The sequence below is a fragment of the Loxodonta africana genome, chromosome 7 (assembly GCF_030014295.1).
Source record: "Loxodonta africana isolate mLoxAfr1 chromosome 7, mLoxAfr1.hap2, whole genome shotgun sequence".
Classification (NCBI taxonomy): Eukaryota; Metazoa; Chordata; class Mammalia; order Proboscidea; family Elephantidae; genus Loxodonta; species Loxodonta africana.
The window spans coordinates 80,235,933-80,257,904 of record NC_087348.1 but is presented as its reverse complement, the minus strand read 5'-3'; the positions used below and the strand labels follow the sequence as shown (position 1 = coordinate 80,257,904).

The 21,972-nt window shown below is 39.7% G+C and overlaps 1 protein-coding gene across 5 annotated transcripts; it reads right to left on the bottom strand.

Moving 5' to 3' along the window:
- Positions 1–1,704: 1,704 nt before the first annotated feature.
- Positions 1,705–21,078, bottom strand: LOC100666406 (tripartite motif-containing protein 5-like). 5 transcript variants are annotated; one of them, XM_064288536.1, is made up of 8 exons: positions 20,878–21,078; positions 19,293–19,792; positions 18,599–18,694; positions 15,488–15,718; positions 11,052–11,074; positions 9,737–9,837; positions 9,389–9,470; positions 1,705–1,835 (listed from the first exon to the last, which is right to left on the bottom strand). In XM_064288536.1, the coding sequence occupies exons 2-7, from the start codon at positions 19,716–19,718 to the stop codon at positions 9,391–9,393; spliced, it is 957 nt and encodes a 318-aa protein (XP_064144606.1). In that variant the 5' UTR covers positions 19,719–19,792; positions 20,878–21,078; the 3' UTR covers positions 1,705–1,835; positions 9,389–9,390. The 5 variants fall into 5 exon arrangements, with proteins under 5 accessions (XP_064144606.1, XP_064144608.1, XP_064144605.1 ...); XM_064288538.1 differs by lacking the exon at positions 1,705–1,835 and adding an exon at positions 3,305–9,175 and having other exon boundaries at positions 9,444–9,470; XM_064288535.1 differs by lacking the exon at positions 1,705–1,835 and adding an exon at positions 9,061–9,175.
- Between the last annotated feature and the right edge of the window lie 894 nt (positions 21,079–21,972).

The window sequence follows — 21,972 nt, the reverse complement described above, 5'->3', positions numbered from 1 at the left end:
GGTTTAGTCCAGTTGTGCTGACTTCTCCTGTATTGTGAGTTGTCCTCCCCTTCACCTAAAATAATTCTTGTCTACTATGGGAAACCCTGGTGGTGTAGAGGTTAATTGCTGCAGCTGCTAACCAAATCCAGTTCAAATCCACCAGGCAATCCTTGGAAACTCTATGGGGCAGCTCTACTCTGCCCTATAGGATCACTATGAGTCGGAATCAACTTGACAGCAATGGGTTATGAGTTATCCACTTAGTGAATACTCCTCACCCTCCCTCCCCACCCTTGTAACCATCAAAGAATGTTTTCTTTTGTGTTTAAACCTTTTCTTAGGTTCTTATAATAGTGGTCTCATACAATATTTGTCCTTTTGTGACTAACTTCATTCGCGTAATGCCTTCCAGATTCATCCATGTTATGAGACGTTTCAGAGATTCATCGTTGTTCTTTATGGTTGCATAGTATTACATTGTGTGAATATAGCATGATTTGTTTATGATGATTCCATTCTTGTATTAAATTTTGATTTAAATGTACTATTGCATATTCTTTGTACATACAGGTTTAAATTTGGTATTTATATCACAAATCGAAATGTTAACAAGTATCAGTAAATGGTGGAAAGGAAATTAATGTTTCAATTGTGACATGCCATTATTTCACTGAAAGCAATTTGATGGCATCACTATGAAATAAGATTTTTCTTCAAAAGGTGTGGAATAAATTTACAAGTATGTTGTAAAGCGGGGCTTCCAATGAGATAAATCAGCACACTCAAAATTAGTAGTGATCTGGAAAAATGAACATTCTCTTTGAAGGTGGATGTTGCCAGTAGATTGAGTTGGTTAATTCTAGGAATTAACGCTCAGTTTGCACAAGACAGTAAGATACATCTGTTGAGACACTGGGAAAGAATTAAAAGACACAGAGCTCTGTCCATAAAAAACACACTGTATCAAATTTTTAGAGAAGTACATTGATTTACAACAGATTTATTCTGTAATCATGGATAACAGCTCTAATATGATTGAATTTGTTGATTTGCTCAGAAATGATAGTGAAATCGAATGGCAAATTTCAGGCAAAAATGACAGTTTCAAAGATTCTGACTTTGTGCACTCTGACCTGCAGACATTAACCACTGTAGAGTGAAGTGAAAGCAACAAGGTTTATAAGATTATAGTATGGTATTATGGTATAAAGTGTGATGAACACACACTTTGCTTAGTTATTAAATAAGCAAAGGAAGATGCTCAGCTGGGAGAATTTTTAAGAGTAGGCTGCAAACTCATTTGGATAATGCATATTCTGACATTGTCTACCAAATTTTCAAAACATAATTTAAAGAAACCTGTACGGGATTGCCCAACAAGGTGCAACGGTATGAACCCTGTGTTAGAAATATTACCAGGATGCAATATTTTTTGCAATATATTATTGTCAGGTGCTGTAGAATTGGTTCCAACTCATAGCAACCCTATGTACAACAGAAGGAAACAATGCCTGGTCCTGCACCATCCTCACAATTGTTATTATGCTTGAACCCACTGTGGCAGCCACTCTGTCAATCCATCATGTTAAAGGTCTTCCTCTTTTTTTGCTGACTCTCTACTTTACCAAGCATGGTATCCTTCTCCAGGGACTAGTTCCTCTTGATAACATGTCCAAAGTATATGAGACGTAGTTTCGCCATTCTTATTTCTAAGGAGCATTCTGGTTGTACTTCTTCCAAAGCAGATTTGTTCATTCTTTTGGCAGTCCATGGTATACTCAATATTCTTTGCCAACACCATAATTCAAAGGCATCAGTAATTCTTTGATCTCCCTTATTCTTCAAAGTGTTAGCTGAGAATAATATGAAATATTACTTTTCTAATGATGAGTGGGCATAAGAAATTAATTTTGGAAATTTTAAAACCTTTAAAGAAAGTTATGGTAAGATTGCAAAGTGAACAATTAACTGTGAGGGATGTTTTTGGCATGTGGGTGGAAACTAAGCTAAAATTAAGAACTCCTAATAATACATTTGGAAACACATTGATTGACAAATTTAATGTCAAGGAAAAAGTTATTGAAAATGACACCACATTAGGAGCAGATTATCGAGATTCTTGTTATCAAATTCTAATTAGTTCTGAACTTAAGGTAAAGGCCATATTACATTTAAAAAGCATTTAGGAAATGATAGAAAATCTGAAAAGGAGCAATACTGAAAGTGTAATAAATGAAAGCAATTCAGGAAATGCTCTCTTCAAACAATGGTGTTGATGATAGAATTATTCACAAAATTAAAGAAAAAACTTATATTGAAATCAGCCTTTTTTTTTTTTTTATTGTACTTTAGACGAAGGTTTACAGAACAAACTAGCTTCTTATTAAACAACTGGTACGCATATTGTTTTGTGACACTGGTTGTAACCCCACGACATGTCAACACTCTCCCCTTCTCGACCTTTGGTTCCCTGTTACCAGCTTTCCTGTTCTCTCCTGCCTTCCCATCCTTGCCCATGGGCTGGTGTGCCTCTTTAGTCTCGTTTTGTTTTATGGGCCTGTCTAATCTTTGGCTGAAGGGTGAACCTCAGGAGCGACTTCATTACTGAGCTAAAAGAGTGTCCAGGGACCATACTCTTGGGGTTTCTCCAGACTCTGTCAGACCAGTAAGTCTGTTTTTTTTTTTTTTTTGTATGTTAGAATTTTGTTCTACATTTTCCCCAGCTCTGTCCAGGACCCTCTATTGTGATCCTTGTCAAAGCAGCCAGTGGTGGTAGCCAGGCAACATCTAGTTGTGCTGGACCCAGTCTGGTGGAATGTGCTATTAATATTGACTCTATATTAACAAGCTTTGATGATGTACAAAGGGTTGAGAGAAAGAAAAGTATTCTTGAATTTTGGGAAGAAAACACTTCACAACATCCCCAGTTATATGAAATTGCTATGGTAGTTTTGGGGGCACAAGCTACTCAGATCAGTGTTGAGAGAGCTTTCTCAGGTTTGAAATTCATCTTGTGAGACAACAGAGCTAGCTTATATGAAAAAATATTAGAGGACATTCTCGTAATTAGATATAATTATGGTTTATTGCAACCACATTTTCTAAATGAACTGTGTAACTTCATATGAATTAAATATATATTTGTAAAAAAAGTTTATTTCATGTAATGTTATGCCAATAGTTCAGCTTAGGACTGGGGTGAATATTAAAGTATAAAAGATTTTATTGCACTTTGCCTTTATGTACTGATGCGTTAGGTAGGATAGCACACTTTGTATTTCTAGTATTTCATGAATAAGTTCTTATCAATTTTACATGACTATTAAGTGTTTTTTTTTTTTTTTTTTAGTGGTGAAATGCTGCCCACATCAAAATCAAGTTTGTTTCCAGTGCATTTTATACTGTTGAGAATTTCCTACCAAAAACAGTATTTGGATCTTCAATTTAATATTTACACAATGTTAGCAGTATTTTATCACAATACTAATGTCACTCAGTGCTGCAGTGAATTCTAGTATACTTAAAAATATGTAGCCTTTAAAAAATAATATATTTTACAACATGGTTTTTTTGTATTGAAATATTTTGAGACAGTGACTAAAACTGAACATCATCGTTACTTTAGATTTAATTATTAATAAATGTGCAGAAATAGTTTAATATTTCTACTTTCAAAACTAATTATAAAATCTTAGAATGAATAAAACTCAAGTTAATGTAAAAATGCAATATTATTTGCAATATAAGGAACCAACTTGGTAGCCATATTTCTTCAAGTGAAATTCCTCCAGGTTATCCACTTGCAGAATATAAAGTTGAGATTGAAGAAGGAAAAACCGGTTCGAACAGATTCAGTCATGATCAACAAAGCAAAAGCAGAGCAGAACAAAATTTTTTAAATTTTGGTGAAGTGGAACAATAACCAGAATGGAAAAAAATTACCGTTCGAAGGCTGGACAGCCATACGCCATTTCAATAATTTCTACATGTACAACTGAGTAACATTATGTTCTTCAAATAGTCTCATCTTCTCTGAATTTTTCCAGCACATTTGACTTAGACTCACTGCTCACTAAGCTTCTCATCTAACCTTTTGTGTTGCTATTGTTAATTGGATCTCACACGGATAATTCTTTAAAAGAGCGCAATGCTCAAGGTAGATATACTTTATTGAGATAAGCTTCAGTTCAAAGAAGACTTCAGGGGATAGTTTTGGTTTAAGTTTTAAAGTTTAAACATTATCTCAAGGAGATAGTTCCAGGGGTTTATCCAGCCTCAATGGCTCAGGAAGTCTTACATTGAGAATTGAAAAATCTGGTCCACATTCTTACCCCTTTTGATCAGGATTCTTCCACAGACTCTTTGATCAAAAAAAAACAGTAATTGTAGCTGGGCATCATCCAGTTCTCCTGGTCTCATGGCAAAGGAAGCAGTTCATGGAGATAACCAGACAGGTAATCCATTTCTTCCTTCAATTCCTGACTCTCCTTTTGCCCTGTTGCTCCTGTAGCCTGGATGGCTGCTTGCTAGCTTTTAAGACCCTAGGTACTACCTCACAAACTAGGAGGCAGAACAGAAGCACTGAAAAATAATATTAGGCCAATCGATTGGAATGTTCCTCAAAACCATGACCCTAAGTTTCTAGACCAAGAAAACAAATTCCATGAGGTGTTTGGTTGTACTTAAGCAGCTTCAACAGCTGCTTTTTTTTTTTTTTTTTGTAAAAATTTATATCATAACATTTGGACACTTGGCAATTTTTAACAATTTTTCAAATCTTTTCTGTTGAGTTCCTAAAGTATACTCAGAAAATTACTTCAATGCCTGGTGTTTAATCCATCTATACTGCCACACTCTGCTATCACAGTCTTACTTTATTCCCAAGTGTTAAAAATCCATATACACAAAGGGAGCTATCTTTGTCAGATTCCTCTTCAACAGGAGTTTAGGGAGTGGAGTGGGGATGTGGAGCCCTAAGGAAGATTTATTATTCCTGGGTTCCTTAGAACATGGTAAACTGGTGGAGTATACCACTGGGCTCAGCACTGGAGATAAATTGAGAGTGGTAGAAAAGAAGCATGGTGCATTTGGGTTGCCTACTGGCCCAGACTATATGGTGCCTTGCTATGCCCTGATTTCCCCCACTGGTTTGTCTCAAATCAAATGCATCAGAGGATATTCCCAGAGCATCACCTCTTCCCAACCCATTTATCAGTAATGAACCAGTTTTCATTTATAATTTTTTGTGCTATCTTTGTTTTTAGATTTGTGCAGAATGATCACATTCTTTCTACCATAAATTATTTTATTTGCTATTATATTCTTTCAAAGAGCAAGTTCTCTTTGTATGAGGAGAGACAAGAAGGGTTTGGGATAACTCCCCAAACCTGAAATCCTTGGACTGACTGCAAAGTACACATGCTACTGCAGCTGCCTCCACCTCTAAAACCACCCTATGGTACTTTGATAGCGAAAGACTTAGAGGGAAGGAGCAGGCTCAGGGGAGTTGAGAAACTACTGAAATGGCCAAATAATCTATCAATCACAGCCTAGAGGCTTTCAGTTTCCAAGCCCCATAGATGTCAGTGCAGACTAAGATATTTTGAACTCAGCTGTGTAAAGCAGAATCAATGGTTTAATGAGCAGGAAGACATGAGGACTCCGAAAATGTGAGGGCACAGACAACAACTATTAAAGCAACTCTTTAGCTTTTTTTTTTTTTACAACATACGAAACACGAAAAATGCAGTCTTATCCCATAGTAAATACAAATATTCTAAATTGTATGAGTTTATTAACAATGACTGTTTGGTATAATAGCATCTTTGATAAAAAGATAACTTGAAGACGATGAGTTTTGTTATTATGTCTCCAATATTCTCAGGACCAACTGAAATCACTTACCAAACCAAACCCACTGCCGTCAGTTCTGACTCATAGCAACTCTATAGGACAAGGTAGAACTTCCCCATAGGGTTTCAAAAGCTGTAAATCTTTGTAAAACAGACTGCCACATCTCCCACAGAAAAACTGGTGGATTGGAACTGCTGTCCTTTCAGTTACTAGCCAAGCGATTTAATCACAGTGTACGAGTAGGCCACAGTGGAAAACCAATGCTGAGCAGAAAAATTTATGCTGCACTTCCCACCCCAGAAGGAATTGATGAGAGTCACCAGGAATCAGAGGGTGCACTGATCAAGAGAGGAACAGTGGAAGTGAGAACGGGTTGTCCGTACTGAGATACAAAAGATCTGATGTGGAGAAAAGAGGAGACCAGGATCAAGAGACTGCCCAACTGTCCACAGGCAAAATGGAAGGTCACTGGAATCCCAAACCAGTACAGATCCTGTGTCGCTATTCAGTGAGGATGTCAGATCCCCAGATTGAGACACTTCTGATCACCATCTGGTGATGACTCTAAGAACCTCACCTGTATGTTTCCATGGATGATCCTGCAGGGAGAAGACTCCTTACTACCTGGGATTCTCCTGAGCCCATCCAAATATCTCACTGTGGACACGCACCTAATGAACATTTCATCGCAGTCCTTTTGTTGTTGTTAGTTGTCATCAAGTCAGTTCCAACTCATGGTGACCTTCTGTATAACAGGGTGAAACATTACCCGGTCCTGTGCTGTCTCCATGGGTGTTGGTATGTTTGAGCCCATTGTTACGGCTATTGCGCCAATCTTTCTCACTGAGGGTCTCCCTCATTTTTGCTCAGGAATATAAAATAATGTAATTGCTACTAAGAGCTTACAAGGATATGGGGAGGAGAAAGCACTAGTACTGATAACTGGGTGCAGCAAACCTACACACGGTACCTACTGGACTTTTGAGTCCAGGACCCCTTCTCTCACCTCTGAGAAGAGGGATGTAACTGAAACCAACTTATAGGCTTCATACTCTTTTTAGCAGAGAGCTTCACTTCTTGAGCCAGAAGACACTATTAAAAATAGGATGCCCATCAGTGTGTAGATCTCTTCTGTTGTGTATATAACCTATGTATATACATACATACACTTTCAGGTCTTTACATCCTGTAACCAGCTTTCATCCTTAGGTGGGAATTGGGCATTCCAGTAAATGAAAAAAATATGAATATCCCTGGAGAATCACTTGTCAATAATTCAAGGGAACACAGATTGTGCCTAGTGAGTAGTGTCTCTGTCACTGTAGTAATGCAGTGGCCTGAATGCAGGGGCTAAACGGAAAATGTATAGGAATAGATTCCCCCCAATTTCCTCAGATGAGTGCTGATACAGGAGAGCTTGTGTATACACACAGAAAGAGACTGGAAATATCCAACATGGAATCCCTTCTTTTCTGAAATGTCACACAAAGATAGGCAAGTTGAGAATTCCTGTAGCCACCCAGGGGCCAGATTAGAACCACTTGGCTAAGCATCATCGATAATTCTTTGGGAAAGAATTCAAATAAAAATGCCAAAAGACAAGGGGATACCACCAAGCCATGCATCAACATCCCCTGCAGAAACAATTCCCCGCCTGTCTCACTGAAAGGAGAGAACAGGTTTTCTTCATTCCTAGGAACTACCATAGCAGTCAATTAAAAGCAGAGCTGGCTTAGTCTTGGCAGTAGTGTCAGGGACCTGAAAAATACGTTTTCAGAAGAACCAACTATGGTTTCCCTGAAGGCACAAACCTGTTCAGTGTGACATTGCTCTTGCTGACAGAGCTTATATTTTTCAGTAATAAGTAGGGCAAAACTTTATTGAAAGTTAAGAAACTTATATAAGTGCTTTCCATTTAACGATATTTAATTTTTCACAATGATATTACATATTAGATGAGCTTTTATACCAAAATTATTTTGAGAAAATAAACAGAGCCATTCAGTAACATTTTCAAGGTTACACCACTACTGAATGAAGAGACAGGATTTAAACTCAGTCTGGACACCAAAAAAAAAAAACCTCTACTCTTGGTGCATATACTATTTATGGTCTTTTTCCTTGGCTCCTTTATGTGTATGGAATCATGCGTAAACTGACAGAATGCTAGAGACTTCTTATTTAGTGAATGACTACTATATGCTGTTGCCGTCAAGTCGATTCTAATTCACAGCAACCCCATAGAACAGAGTAGAACTGCCCCATAGAGTTTCCAAGGCTGTTGTCTTTATGGAAGAAAACTGCGACATCTCTCTCCTGTGAAGCCACTGGTGGGTACGAACCACTGACCTTTTGGTTAACAGCCAAGTACTTTAACCATTGTGCCACCAGCGTTCCTTAATGACTCCCATGCATGGTCTTTAATAATACAGAAAAGTTGTTGAAAATCTTTGCCTCATCTTTTCAGGTTAGTGGTAGAGGGAATGAAGAAACGATGAGTGGGTGGGTGTGTTACCCAAATGATAGCAGTCATTTTTCCTAGGGAATGTGGAAAATGATAAATACTCACCCTCTGCTAATGCTAACAAGATATTGGAAATAATAATACACAATGAAAATTGTATATTTTATTGATGCGTGAATGATGTTTGAAAGGAAAGAACAGAGGCAAGGAAGAGAGAGTCGGAGTGGAACAGACGAGCTCAGGTTCAGGAGATGCACGGCAGGGCAAGGGCAGTGCACAGAAATGGGTGAGGGTATAAGATAGTTCAAGAGTCTGGTAAACAAAGAGACATGGGTAACGTACATTTCATAGGATTGAAATATGGACAAGTAGGCTTAGGAAAGCGACACTTAGAGAATTTGTAGATGAGAAACCCGTGGTTTGTGACATTAAAAAAAGACAAAGAGCCAGCCTCATAATCTAGGAAAATGCCAACATGATTGGGAGGAACAGTCAGAGAGAGGGTTAAGATTGAAGGATTATTCAAAGATGAATTCTTAAATGTATTATACATAGATCCATTCTGTAACCATACAACCCAAAAGCCACATTGAGGACTGTAGCTAGAATAAAGAGTTTGATGATGAGCATATGTAGCACGTGTACGGCAATCTCTAAAACATACCCCCAGGATCCATTCAGTTTTGTTAGATACATCTACCTCCCAGTAATGTTTCCCTGACTCCATATACTGGAAGCCCAGGACACCATAGTTATCGTAAATGCCAATATTAAATGATTCGAATGGCATCCAGTAGAGCACTGATCTCACTTGTCTCCAATCATCAGTAATCATCACGTTGGCATTAGGCATCACTGGTCTCAGTGTTAAGGAAACTGTAGGAAAATAACAGGGTCAGATGAGAGATATGAGTTAGGATTATTTGTGACATTAAGAGAGGGATTTTGAGGAAAACATGAGAGGGAATTAAACAGAACCTTGTTCAGGGGTCATAGGGAAAGGTAGAACACTCAGGGAATGTAATATGTAGGTGGGCATTGGATGAGGACACATGGGCATCAAAGACTGTGACCTACTAGAGAACGTACAGTTATGAATGGTAGTAAGAATAGTTGGCTTGAAGATACTGTGATTTCTCCTCACCCCCGTAGTATTGGGTATCTGTCGGCTCTGAAATGACAAAAGATACCATGATATTGAATATAAGCAATAGAGTCAGCACTGACATCTGTCTCTCTCCAGATTAAGACAGGGGACTATGATGAGACAATGAACTTATGACTGACAGCAATAGACATCTGATCATTCCCCTTCAAATATGACTACATCATGAGCAAACATTATCTCTCCTCCTGCATCTCCTCTGTACCCTGTCTCCCACTTAGCCCTTGTCACCAAGAATCCCACATCCACACCCTTCTCCCAACTCTCCTCACCTCTAAACATCTGCAGTATATCCCTTAGATCTGGAGCTTGGAATGTTCTCCTTGGTTTCTTGGGAAAAGTTTTTGGCCTCTTCACGGTGAAGGTCTCACTCCTAGGGAAGACAAAAGTTGACTCCCTCACCTCTGACCTTATCTCCTTCCGACACTACTGCCTTCCTTTCTTTCCACCGTATTGATGCTCTTGAAGAACCCTTGATTCCTTAAGAGCCTGAGAGGGGAGAAAGGAGACAATTGGCACTAGGCTAGAAGACTTGTGCTCATGTCTACATTATCATTTACTCTTTGTAAGACCTTGGGAAGGTTGACCTCTCAGTTGTATAGTGTCTTCCTTCTAAAATGAAATTATTAACTCTTCTCTCTCTACCTCCTAGAAATCATATGAAGTTATATGAAGCAATGGATCAAAATTAAAAAACAAAAAACACTTTAGTACCTCTACAAAATAAAATTTAATATGTGGAAAAGTCATAGCCATGGATGTGAGTTCCCAGGGAAATGGTCAGAAAGTGAGGTTTATACAACCTGGCTCCTTGGGATTTGGGACATATGAAGTGTGGCAATCCTATCTGATGAGGCCCAAGAGTCTTCAAAGTCTGTTCCTCCAGTAGGAAGGCCCTCACAATAACATTTGAGGTTTCAGGTTCTCTGGGGAAAAGTTACAAACACTTGGGAAGGAGGAAATTATGAACACCAGCCAAACTAAGAGTGGTCTGAATATAATTTGCAATAAGCTTGATGCCTTCAAGTAGCTGTACTTTATCGGACACGAGGGGGCTACCTTGCCATACAGACTTCTAAGGTAGGTGACCAAGATTGATCAATTGCTCGTATCAAGCCAAAATAATATTTCCCTAGTCTGGCATCTGTTTTTGAAAATCTAAAGGAAAAATATGAATGAAGTGTCGGCATGGACATTTCTGGGGACTTGGTAGGTAAGGAGGATAGGAACCTACTGTGAAAAGGCAAGCACGAATGAGATATGGGAACTTGAGCTGGATGCAGAGACAGAAGTGATAAAAATGAGTGAAGTCACAGGGGTCCAATATTGCAACATCTTATCCCTATTACCCTTATCGGCTCAACTCTATGACCCCCACATCACACAAATTCTTTACCATAGAATCTAGTCCATTCCCAATAGTTATGGAACACTCAAACCTGATTTGTGACTGGAAATTTAAGATAAAACTACATCCAATTTTTCCCGTTTGGAGATTTTTCATTCTTCTTGACCATCACACAACTTTCATGGTTACAAGGCTTTCTTCACAGCACAAAAGGATCACTCCTGGTCACCCAAACATACCTTTTTATAATGTCATTCACACCCTAGGGAGAGGGGAGAAAACTTTGAGTTAAGGAGTGATGGGTACTCCCCATTTATAACACTTCATCTCACCCCTAACAACCCCTGACGTGACAGAAATTGAGAAACGGTTCCAGAATGAGGGCTAATACCTATAAGTAAGACCATCAGTGAAGATTCACGGGAGATTGTCAGATTCCTTAAACTGTAGAAATAGCTTTAACTCTTGTAGAAATACTGGAAGACGTTTCCAATACGAAGTGGAATACAGTATGAAAAAAAAAACAAAAGGCCCATCATTCTTTTTTCATCCCAAATGCTTATGGTAGGTACCTCACACGAAATGACTAGAATAATACTTTGTTCTTTCATTTATTGAATACACATACAAATTGAAACACTATGATTTGCTACATATTATACTAGGCTTTAGGAGCACTGGTGACACAACGGTTAAGCAATCAGCTACTAACTGAAAGGTTGGTGGTTTGAACGTACCAGGTGCTTCATGGGAGGAAAGACCTGGCAATCTGCTCCCATAAAAATAATAGCCTAGGAAACCAGTTCTATTCCATAGGGTTGCTAAGAGTCGGAATTGACTCAGTGGCACAAAACATAACAACATACTAGGCTTTGGAGAATCAAAGATGAGTAATTAATAACAACGGTCCTATAAAGCTTTCATGGTTCTTGCTGAGGGCACAAGCAAACTTGTGTATTTACACAGCTATTTCTCAAGCCTTGTTCTTCTCATTCTGTACGCCAACTGTAAGTAACCTCATCTATTCCTCTAAATTCATCACACACATGTGCTGTTAATTCCAATTCTCTATCTTATTCTCAGATTTGTCTCTTAAATGCAGGCCAATGGATTTAGTAGTGAAGAAGCTAAAGACCAGAAAATTCAGGGTGTCTAACACCAAAATTACTGACAGCCAGCCATGTTGTTTCCTCTCTTAAACCCGTAACGTTACCAAATCCACTTATTTACAGTCCTAAAAACAATATCTTACCCTAAACTCCAGTCTCTACCAACTCAGATCAGTCAACATCCTTAATTGCTTTTAGCCATCTGCTCTTTGTCATTGTCATACTGTTTAATTTGTTTGAAGAGATATACGCCAATATATTTAATCTCCTTTACTGTATTTTCCACCTTTCATGTATCCAAAGACTAGGCTAACAATGTCTTTCACAGAGCATATGTTTTTAATTTTAACTAAGTCCAACTTAGATCATTTTTTTTCTTTCATAAATCACAGTTTTTGTCTTGTATCTAAAAATTCATCACCTACAATTTATCCTATGTTATTTCAAAGAAGGTTTAGAGCTTGGAGTTTTACATTAAGGTGTGTGATTCAATATTGAGTTAACTTCTGCGAAAGGTGTAAGGTCAGTATCTAGATTTATTCATTTATTTAGCCATAGACTTAAGAAAATATTTGTAAAAACACAAATCTGATAAAGGACTTGTACCCAAAATATACAAGGAACTCCTAAAACTCAACAATAACCTCCCCCCCCAAAAAAGAAAAACTAAACCTATTGCCGTTTTGTCAATTCTGATGCATAGCAACCTCAGAGGACAGAGTAGGACTGCCATATAGGGTTTCCAAGGAGTTCCTGGTGGATGTGAACTGCTGACCTTTTGGTTAGCACCACAGCGCTTAACACTATGCCACCAGGGTTTCCAATAAAAAAAAACAGATAACCCAATTTAAAAAATGGGCAAAAGATCTGAACAGATACTTCACCAAAGAAGATATACACATGGAAAATAAGTATATGAAAAGAAGTTCCACATCACATATCCTTAGGGAATTGCAAATTAAAACAACAACAAATGCCACTACATACCTACTAAAATGGCTAACATCCAAAACACTGACAATACCAAATGCTGGTGAGGATATGGAGCAACAGGGACTATCACTCACTGCAGGTGGAAATGCAAAATATTATAGCCACTCTCAAAGAGAGTTTCTTACGAAGCTAAACACAACCTTACTATACAATTCAGCAATCGTATTCCTATGTATTTACCCAAATGAGTTGAATATGCACACCTACACAAAACATGAACACAATTTTTATAGCAGTTTTATTCATAATTTATTCATAATTGCTGCTGTTCACAACTGTTTGGTTGGAAATAACCGAGATGCTCTTCAGCGGGTGAATGAATAAACAAACAAAAGTATATCACATGTTGTTGAGTTGTTGTGTGCCGTCAAGTCATTTTGGACACATAGCCACCCTATAGGACAGAGTAGAACTGCCTCAACTGCCCAGTAGTGTCTTCTAGGCTGAAATCTTATGGAAGCAGATCACCAGGTCTTTTCTCCCGTGGAGCGGCTAGTGGGTTTAAACCACTGACCTTTCAATTAGCAGTTCAGTGCTTAAGTATTATGCCTCTAGAGCTCCATGATACATCATATAATGGAATACTATTCAGTGATAAAAAGCTACTAACCTTAACTACATATTGGTAAGTGAAAGAAGCCTGAATGAAAAGGCTAAACACCATATAATTCCAACTACATGACACTCTGGAAAAGACAAAACTATAGAGAATGTAAAAAGATAAATGGTAACTAGGGGCCCATTAGAGAGAGAGAGGAATAAAAAAGAAAATATACCAAATTGTACATTTAAACATGTGTTGTTTATTGTGCCTCAATTATACTCCAATAAAGTGGTTTAAAAGAAAAAAATGGAAAGTTGTAAATAGGCCTAGGTCTCAGAGTGCCTTATTAGCACTTCAGATGATTCTGATATTATACAACAAATCTAAGTATACCTTTTTTAGGGTAAAAGGAGCTCTGGTGGTAGAGTGGTTAATTGCTTGACTGCTAATCAAAAGGTCGAGGTTTGAACCCACCAGCTGCTCTGTGAAAGAAAGATGTGGCAACCTGCTTCCATAAAGATTTATAGCCTTGGAAACCTATGAGGATGTTCTACTCTTTTAGGGTCACTATGAGTCAGAAGTCAACTCAACAGTAATGGGTTTGGTTTGGTTTTCTAGGGTAGTCTGACAAGAAATAAAAAGAAGACAACCAAGGGGGCTAAAAAAAAAAGCTGACAGGAATTCCAGCTTTGGCTGAGTAAGATCAGTAGGCTGTTGACCAAAAAGTAACTATAAAGCTAGACAAAACTGACATCAGCAACCATTTCAACATCTGAGGCATATATAATTTAAGTATCATTAAATCTTGAAAAATTGCTGAACTTCTGATAAGATCAGTGAGAATATCTGGTATTTTGACTTGAGGTTGCTCCCATTTTGACTTGAGGTTGCTCCCATCAGCCCATCAGCCCCCCTTCCCACTTAGATGATGCAGAGATTCTCTTAGGATAGGGAAGGCAATGAGGATGAGCAGCTTCTCCCCCACAGTCAAAGGGAACTCTTTCAAGTTGGAGCACTGGAAAAATCCACACAGTAGTGTTGTTGATAGCAATCTCAGAGGCATGTGAATGGGATGGGTCAGTTTGCTGCAGTCATGGTTGGGACAAGTATATTCCTGTCTGAGCTTGCATGCATACTCAGTGGTGACTATAGAAGGGTCGAACCACCCATACAATACTGGTCAATGCTAATAATGTACATACGTGCATATAAACATGCATAGGAGATTGAAATTACCCAGCATAGATCAAAAGCCATGGCGTATTTAAAAATGGCCTGAACTTTGAATGTGCTCCTTTACCCAAAGACAGATCCATCAGGGTAGAACAGGAGCCTTACTGCCTCATTGTGGTTGAGCATAACTACTATTTGAGTTGAATGTTCAGCCAATGGTACACTGACGCCAGACTTTAAAAAAGGTACTGAATCTATGCTTAAAAAGTACACTTGATTTTTTTTTTTCTTAAATTGAGCAGAGACATCATTAGTTATGCCTCCTGGAGAGGTCAGATACCACAAATTTAGCCCTGAGAATAAACAAGGAATTCAACTGAATTTTAAAGAAGAAATAATACCAATCCTTCACAATCTTTTTTTTTTTTTTAAATAGTGGAGAGGACGAATCCCAACCAGGTTTATGTGTATAAAAGGGAGGGAGAAAAAACAAACAAACAAAAAACTCTTGAAACTCAAAGAGCTTTTGGTTATCTGTGACTAAGCAGCATGAACAGGTGTCTGACAAATACTCAACACAAGATCACAGATAATGGGCTCAGTGAATAACACTAGATACAATGGATCTTCTCTCCAAGGTCAAATTTTGCACTGCCCTTCAAAATTTAATGATAATTGAGTTTTTGCTCAATATTCATGCATTCAGTTTTTCCTACTACCTCTGCAATCGAAATAGGGAAAGGGCACTGCAAGGCCAATGAAACCTTAGTGTTGTTACCAGAGGGAGCCCAATAACAGAGAAGTCTTCATTTTTCCTGAATCTCAGATGTGGGAGGGGCACCTTCCCAAGTCTTACCTGCAGCATCTCTACTGAGGACGCCTGCAGTCGATGCTCCAGATCTGAGACGAGCTCTTCTGCCCATTGGCTCTGCTGGGCCAGTTCTTTCTCACCCTTTGCCAGCTTATCCATAATATTCTCCTCCTCTTTCTGCAGCTTTTGTAGTTCACACTGCTCCTCACTGTCCAGAATATCTCTCAGCTGATTAAACTGTGCTTGGACATTTTGTCTCTCAGTTTCTATCTGATTCTTCAGGGATGAGAAAGAGAAGCAGTCAGTTGATCTGGCAGAGGGCTTACTTTGCAAGGGGCTGGGAGCCAGGAAGAGAACTATTTTCTTTGGGGAGGTCTCACAGGGAGCAGAGACAGAAGCAGGGGAGCAATTCTTGAGGAAACTGCTTTACTTTTTCCCTTCCTCGTATCCTAAAACAAAGGCCACAAGTTGGCCTGACTGAGGCCCACCCTGAGCCAAAGTGAAGTACCTGGATGAGGCTCAGCTTTCACACAGCTGTCCAAAACACTCATGCCTCCCCACAGCCCCACCCCAACACAATGTTCTACTCTGAGGTTGGAATCATGGCCCATGCCCCATAACTTCCCTCAGAAGACTCAGCCTCAAACAGCGTGACACTGATGGACACAGGATTCACCAAGCTTCCTTACCAGAGACTCCCTCTATATCTCAAGCTCCAAATATCTGTATTCATACAACCATTTTGAAAAACAGCATGGCACTTCCTTAAAAAGCTAGGAATAGAAATACCATACCATCTAGCAATCCCATTCCTAGGATTAAATCCTAGAGAAATGAGAGTTGTCACATGAATAGACATATGCACAATCTTGTCCATTACAGCATTATTCACAATAGCAAAAAAGATGGAAACAACCTAAGTTCCCATCAACAAATGAATGGATAAACAAGCTATGGTACATACACACAATGAAGTACTACACAATGATAAAGAACAATGATGAATCTGTGAAACATCTCACAACATGGATGAATCTGGAAGGCATTATGCTGAGTGAAATAAGTCAGTCACAAAAGGACAAATACTGTATGAGACCATTATTATAAAAACATATGAAAATATTTCCACACAGAAAGGAACAATCTTTGATGGTTACGAGGGAGGGGAGGGGTGGGATGAGAAAAACACTAACTAGATAGTAGATAACTGGTAACTTTGGTGAAGGGTAAGACAGTATACAATACTGGGGAAGTCAGCACAACCTGACCAAGGCAAAGTCATAGAAGCTTCACAGACACATCCAAGTGTTCTGAGGGACCAAGCTATTGGGCTGAGGGCTAGGGACCATGGTCTTAGGGGACAACTAGCTCCAATGGCACAACAGTCTATAAAGAAATGTTCTACATCATACTGTGGTGAGTAGCATCTGGGGTCTTAAAAACTTGCAAGTAGCCATCTAAGATACTGGTCCCATCCCTGCTGGAGAATGAAGAATACTGAAGATACAAGGGAAAGATTAGTCCAAAGGACTAATGTACCTCCACCAGACTGAGCCTAGAACAACTAGATGGTACCTGGTTACTGTTACTGCAATTTCAAAAGTTAGAGCCGCCTGCTGCAAACAGCCAATTCTTGAGACAGGGGTGAGGTGGGTAGCAGGAGCTTTATTACATATACCGATATATGGAAACAGTGGGGAATGATCTCCTCCTAAAGCTGTCTGTCTTGAGGAACTGTAGTCTAGCTGGAGTTTTATAGGGAAAGGGGGACATGGGTTTTAGGAGCTTGTGGAATGTCCATTCCCTTTCTCTTTGGTTTCGGTGGTCATATTTCAAACATGTTGATTTTTTTCTTGCCATTATCCCATCAGCCCATGGGGTGGCTGGCACCATCCTTGTCTTGTTTGACAGGCTTAGATTGATATCACTTGTTTTTCAAAGTCCTAGGGGAAACATTAGTTAACATTTAACTTTCAGGGATATTAACACCAGACTCATACTTAGAAACAGAGACAGATTAGGGAAAGGAAAAATGGCTCAGGTTTTGTTCAAGATATGGCTGAGCAGCCTTTTTCATTACTACCACTGACTGCTCTGGCAGGGATCACAATAAAGGGTCCTGGACAGAGCAAGAGAAAAATGTAAAACAAAATTCAAATTCACAAAAAAAGAAAAAAAGACCAGGCTTGCTGGTCTGACAGAGACTGAAGAAACCCTGAGAGTATGGTCCCCAGATACCCTTTTAACTCAGTACTGAAAGCACTTCTAAGCTTCACCCTTCAGCCAAACATTAAACAGGTCTACAGGGCCAACAAAAACTCTGGTGGTGTAGTGGTTAAGAGCTACGGCTGCTAACAAAAAGGCTGGCAGTTCAACTCTACCAGGTGCTCCTTGGAAACTCTACGGGGCACTTCTGCCCTGTCCTATAAGGTTGCTATGAGTTGGAATCAACTGGATGGCAACGGTTCTTTTTTTTTTTTTTTCCCAATAAGGCCAACAATAACACACGTGAAGAACATGCTTCGTACTTCAATCATGTATATGACACTAATGGGCACATCAACCACAAAGTAAAGATGAGAAGGCAAGAAGGGACAGAAAAACTGGAACGAACAGGAACAGGGAACCCGGGGTGCAGAAAGAGAGTGTTAACACATCGCAGCACTGGCAACCAATGTCACAAAACAATTTGTGTATTAACTGTTTGATGAGAAACTAATTTGCTCTGTAAACTTTCACCTAAAGCACAATTAAAAACTGTATGTATATATATATATATGTTTTCATTTGTGACATATTCACTCTCCTGCCCCACCCATGATCAGGGGAGAGATGAAGAAGTTGTTGTTGTGTGTCATTGAGTCGATTCTGGCTCAAAGAAACCCTATAGGACAGAGAAGAACTGCTCCATAGGGTTTCCTAAGCTGTAATCTTTATGGGAACTGATGGTGAGGTCTTTTCTCAAAGAAGCGGCTGGTGGGTTTGAACCGCTGATGTTTCAGTTAGCAGCTAAGCACTTAACCATTGCACCACAAGGGTTCCTAAACGAAGAACAGGACTAATCGAATGCTTTCCATCCAGACTTGTTTACTGTCAGGGAATAAAGAAGAAAAACTCTGCCCAGACAGAACTCCCTCGAGAGGAATCTCCTCCTACCTTCCAGGAAGCCCTCTCTTCTCTGATGTCAGCTCCCAGCTTCTCAGCTTTCTTCTGCTTCATTCTCAGCCTTTCAAGAGCTGCCTTGAGTTTTGCCTGTAAAAAACATAATCATATCAGAGTCAAGCGATGAGTTTTCTTTGTGCTTGGATAGAAGATAAATTGAGGCAGATAGCTGGCTGCTCTCAGAAGAGGCTAGAGTTTGCAGAAGCTGCGAGGCTGGCAATTAGAATCTATGGCTTAGAAGAAAAACTGAGGATGTAAATATATTCTTTAAGCCCCAGGTGATAGAAGTCAGCTACGTCTCATCAAAAGTAGCCTGATTCTCTCTAATCCTAGAAAAAGAGCCCTAATCCTGCAGCAACGAAAGTCCTTTTCTCTTGACCCAGCAAGCCCCCAGCTGCCCTCTAGCTGGGCAATCAGAGTTTAATCTGGCCACCAAATCTCCACCCACCCAGCAAGCGATATAAAATTATCTACTTCTGGCCAAGGGTCTATACTCTGGACTTATTCATTATTTAAATGATTGTAATACACAAAAATATCCTTCAAGCCTCAGAAGGTGAGCATAGCATATGGAAAGAAACTGCAAGTCTCAGCTCTATGATGACAAAGTCATTAAAGTAGGGTAGAAAGTAGAAGTTCCCATTAGGTATCATGTTCTGCCTTGTCTTCTTCCATTCTGGTCTCTCACCTGGTTCTTCTGGGCAACCTCCTCCACAAGGAACGTACGATGACCACGGTGTTCCTCAGTTCGCTCACAAAGCCAGCAAATAACCTTCCCGTCCTCCTTACAAAAGAGCAATAGTTTCTCTCCATGGCGCTCACAGACGTCTCCCGTTTGCCCCTTCTCCTCCAGGCTCACTTTGACCTCCCTCAGTTTCTCCACTATGTTGGCCAAATGCTGATTAGGCCGTAGGTTGTCAGCCTGGTATTTGATCCGGCACATAGGACAGGTGCTCTCCCCTTCTGAGCTAACCATGGATGTCTTACTGTTCACAGTGATACAGGCTTGGCAGAAGCTGTGGCCACAGTCTAGGCTCAGGGGTTCTCTCAGAAGCTCTAAGCAAATGGGGCAGGTCACCTCTTCCTGCAGTTTCACTACGATTGCAGACGCCATTGATACTCTTTTCTGGCTTCTTTCTGTTCTGACTCTGGAGGCTCTCCTTGCTCACAGAGTCCTGGGTAGCTGGGCTGGTGGATGGGGGCAAGTTAAGAAACAAACACAGGAATAAGAAGGATATGGCTGTGCAGAAATCAAGGGCAGGTCAAGACCAAATACCAAAATACAAAAAACAGAAGAGAAACACAGAAAAGAGTTCAGTCCCCTGGGTTAAAAGGGCCTTCAACAATAATTTCAAACACTTTACTCCCAGTTCATGTCACATAGCAAATTCCAACCTTTCTGTGCAAGGATTATTATTTTCCTGTACTTCCACCAAAGAGAAGAAAAACCTCAGGTCCTTCCTATGAAGATCCTTGTGTGATCCACTACCAATCCCGTCGATATTTCACACGTCAAACAAATCTATAATAAGAAAATCACCAAACCCACTGCTGTTTCAGGGTTTTTACACTTGCTGATCTTTGCTCAGCATGGCATGTTTCGCCTAATATCAGTATTACTCTTATACTACAGTCTGGAGCCCTGGCGGCTCAGTGGTTAAGAGATCAGCTGCTAACCAAAAAGTCGGCAGTTCAAATCTACCAGCTGCTTCTTGGAAACCCTACGGGGTAGTTCTACTCTGTCATATAGGATTGCTATGACTGACTCGGCAAAATGGGTTTGGTTTTGCTCTTTATATTACAGTCCACTCTGGGAATTTAACAGAGGGATTGTGGAGAGCAGGGCATATATGAGCAAGAGAGGAGTGGAAGGACTAAGACTCTGTTCTCTCTCTCATGGGCTGTCATGTCTGCTGGCCTGACTAGGAGCCTGGGCTTTCACACAGGGGAACACAGGGGCTCCACCTCACAAGGCTTCTCTGGGGGGAGCGGGAAAAGGACTTTCTGCCTCTGAAAAAAGAAGATTCTAGCTGCACTCAGCAAGGTGCAATATCCTAACTATAGAATAAGAAGAGGATGGGGAAGATTCAGCCTGGAGACATAACAGCCCCTCCAGGAAAAAACAAGGTCCTTCACTTCTTCAAAACCCCCTTCTTTCAGGCCTGCCCCTCCCCCAGGCTTAATGGGCCCACCTATTGGCCCTAGGAGCAGGAAGCCTGGAAATACCCTTTTGTTCCCTTCAAAGCAGCTTCAGGACCATAAGTAAAACTCACCAAGCAAATTCAATTATTTTTTCCAGAAGTTTCCGACCCTTTGCCTCCACAAACCGCCCCATGCACCTTCAGTCCCCAGTGCAGAAGTCCAGATTCAGGATAGAAGAGAGAAAGCAGGCCAGGGGCAGCTGTGGTTGGAAGTCACAGGGCAAGAGAGGAGCCAGAGCTTCACAAAGAGAGGGGCTGAGGGAGAAACGAAAGTTAAAATCTTACTGACAGGAAAGAAAACAAAGCGGAAGTGAAACGTGCGACCAATGAGAGGCTGCCACTAGGACTCCTGGGGCTAGGGTAATGCTTTAATGTGTTCTGGTGCCTGGGCCAGACAAGTGCCCAGTGACTACACTCTTTTTGTTGTGGTTGTTTATTTAGACTTAATGAAATGAAGCTGATAAACAGAGAAAGCGCTAGAACGTAGGATTCTGGGCTCAAATCTTCACTTAATCTTCTGATGTATTCCAATACAGCAAGATCTAAAATTCTAGGAAATAAGTTGGGTATTATACTCCTAGTTGGCAAAAAGAAAAAAAAAAATGAAACACTAGAGGCTATGTGGTTCAATCATGGCAGAATCTGACTAGAACCCAGACATGGTGATTTTCAAGTCAGAGCTTTTAAATATATCAAACTATAGCGATCCAACGTGGCCACTTTCTCCGATTGAAAGGATAGACATTAACCTGCTCAAAAATAGATATATTTAGGTGTAGTAAATGTCCTAGAAGGTCCAACCTGAATCTTCTGTCATTTCCTGTTTTTTATGTGTATTATCTTAGAAAAAAAAGAAAAAAATCTTTTTTTTTTTTTTTTAGCCCTGCTTTTTTTTTTTTTTTTTATTTCAGTTTGAGCTTAATTCTGGGTTTTGTTTGTTTTGTTTTCTACCATCTTGAGACAGATATTTACAGCATTTATTTTCAGCCTTTCTCCTCTAAGATTTGCATCTAATGGTGTAAATTTATCTCTAATCCTAATTTTAGCTGTACCCCCCAAGTTTTTTTTTTTTTTGAGGTGTGTGATTATTATTTTTTTAATTTTATTGTGCTTTAAGTGAAAGTTTACTACAAATCAAGTTAGTCATACAAAAATTTATATACACCT

Excerpts from the sequence above, each read along its gene's own strand:
- LOC100666406 (XM_064288538.1), bottom strand. The coding sequence starts at position 19,718 with ATGGCGTCTGCAATCGTAGTGAAACTGCAGGAAGAGGTGACCTGCCCC. Across the intron at positions 18,695-19,292 it reads AGGTTGCCCAGAAGAACCAG|GCAAAACTCAAGGCAGCTCT; the intron begins GTGAGAGACCAG and ends TGTTTTTTACAG. Across the intron at positions 9,176-9,443 it reads AGATACCCAATACTACGGGG|TTTCCTTAACACTGAGACCA; the intron begins GTGAGGAGAAAT and ends ATTTTCCTACAG.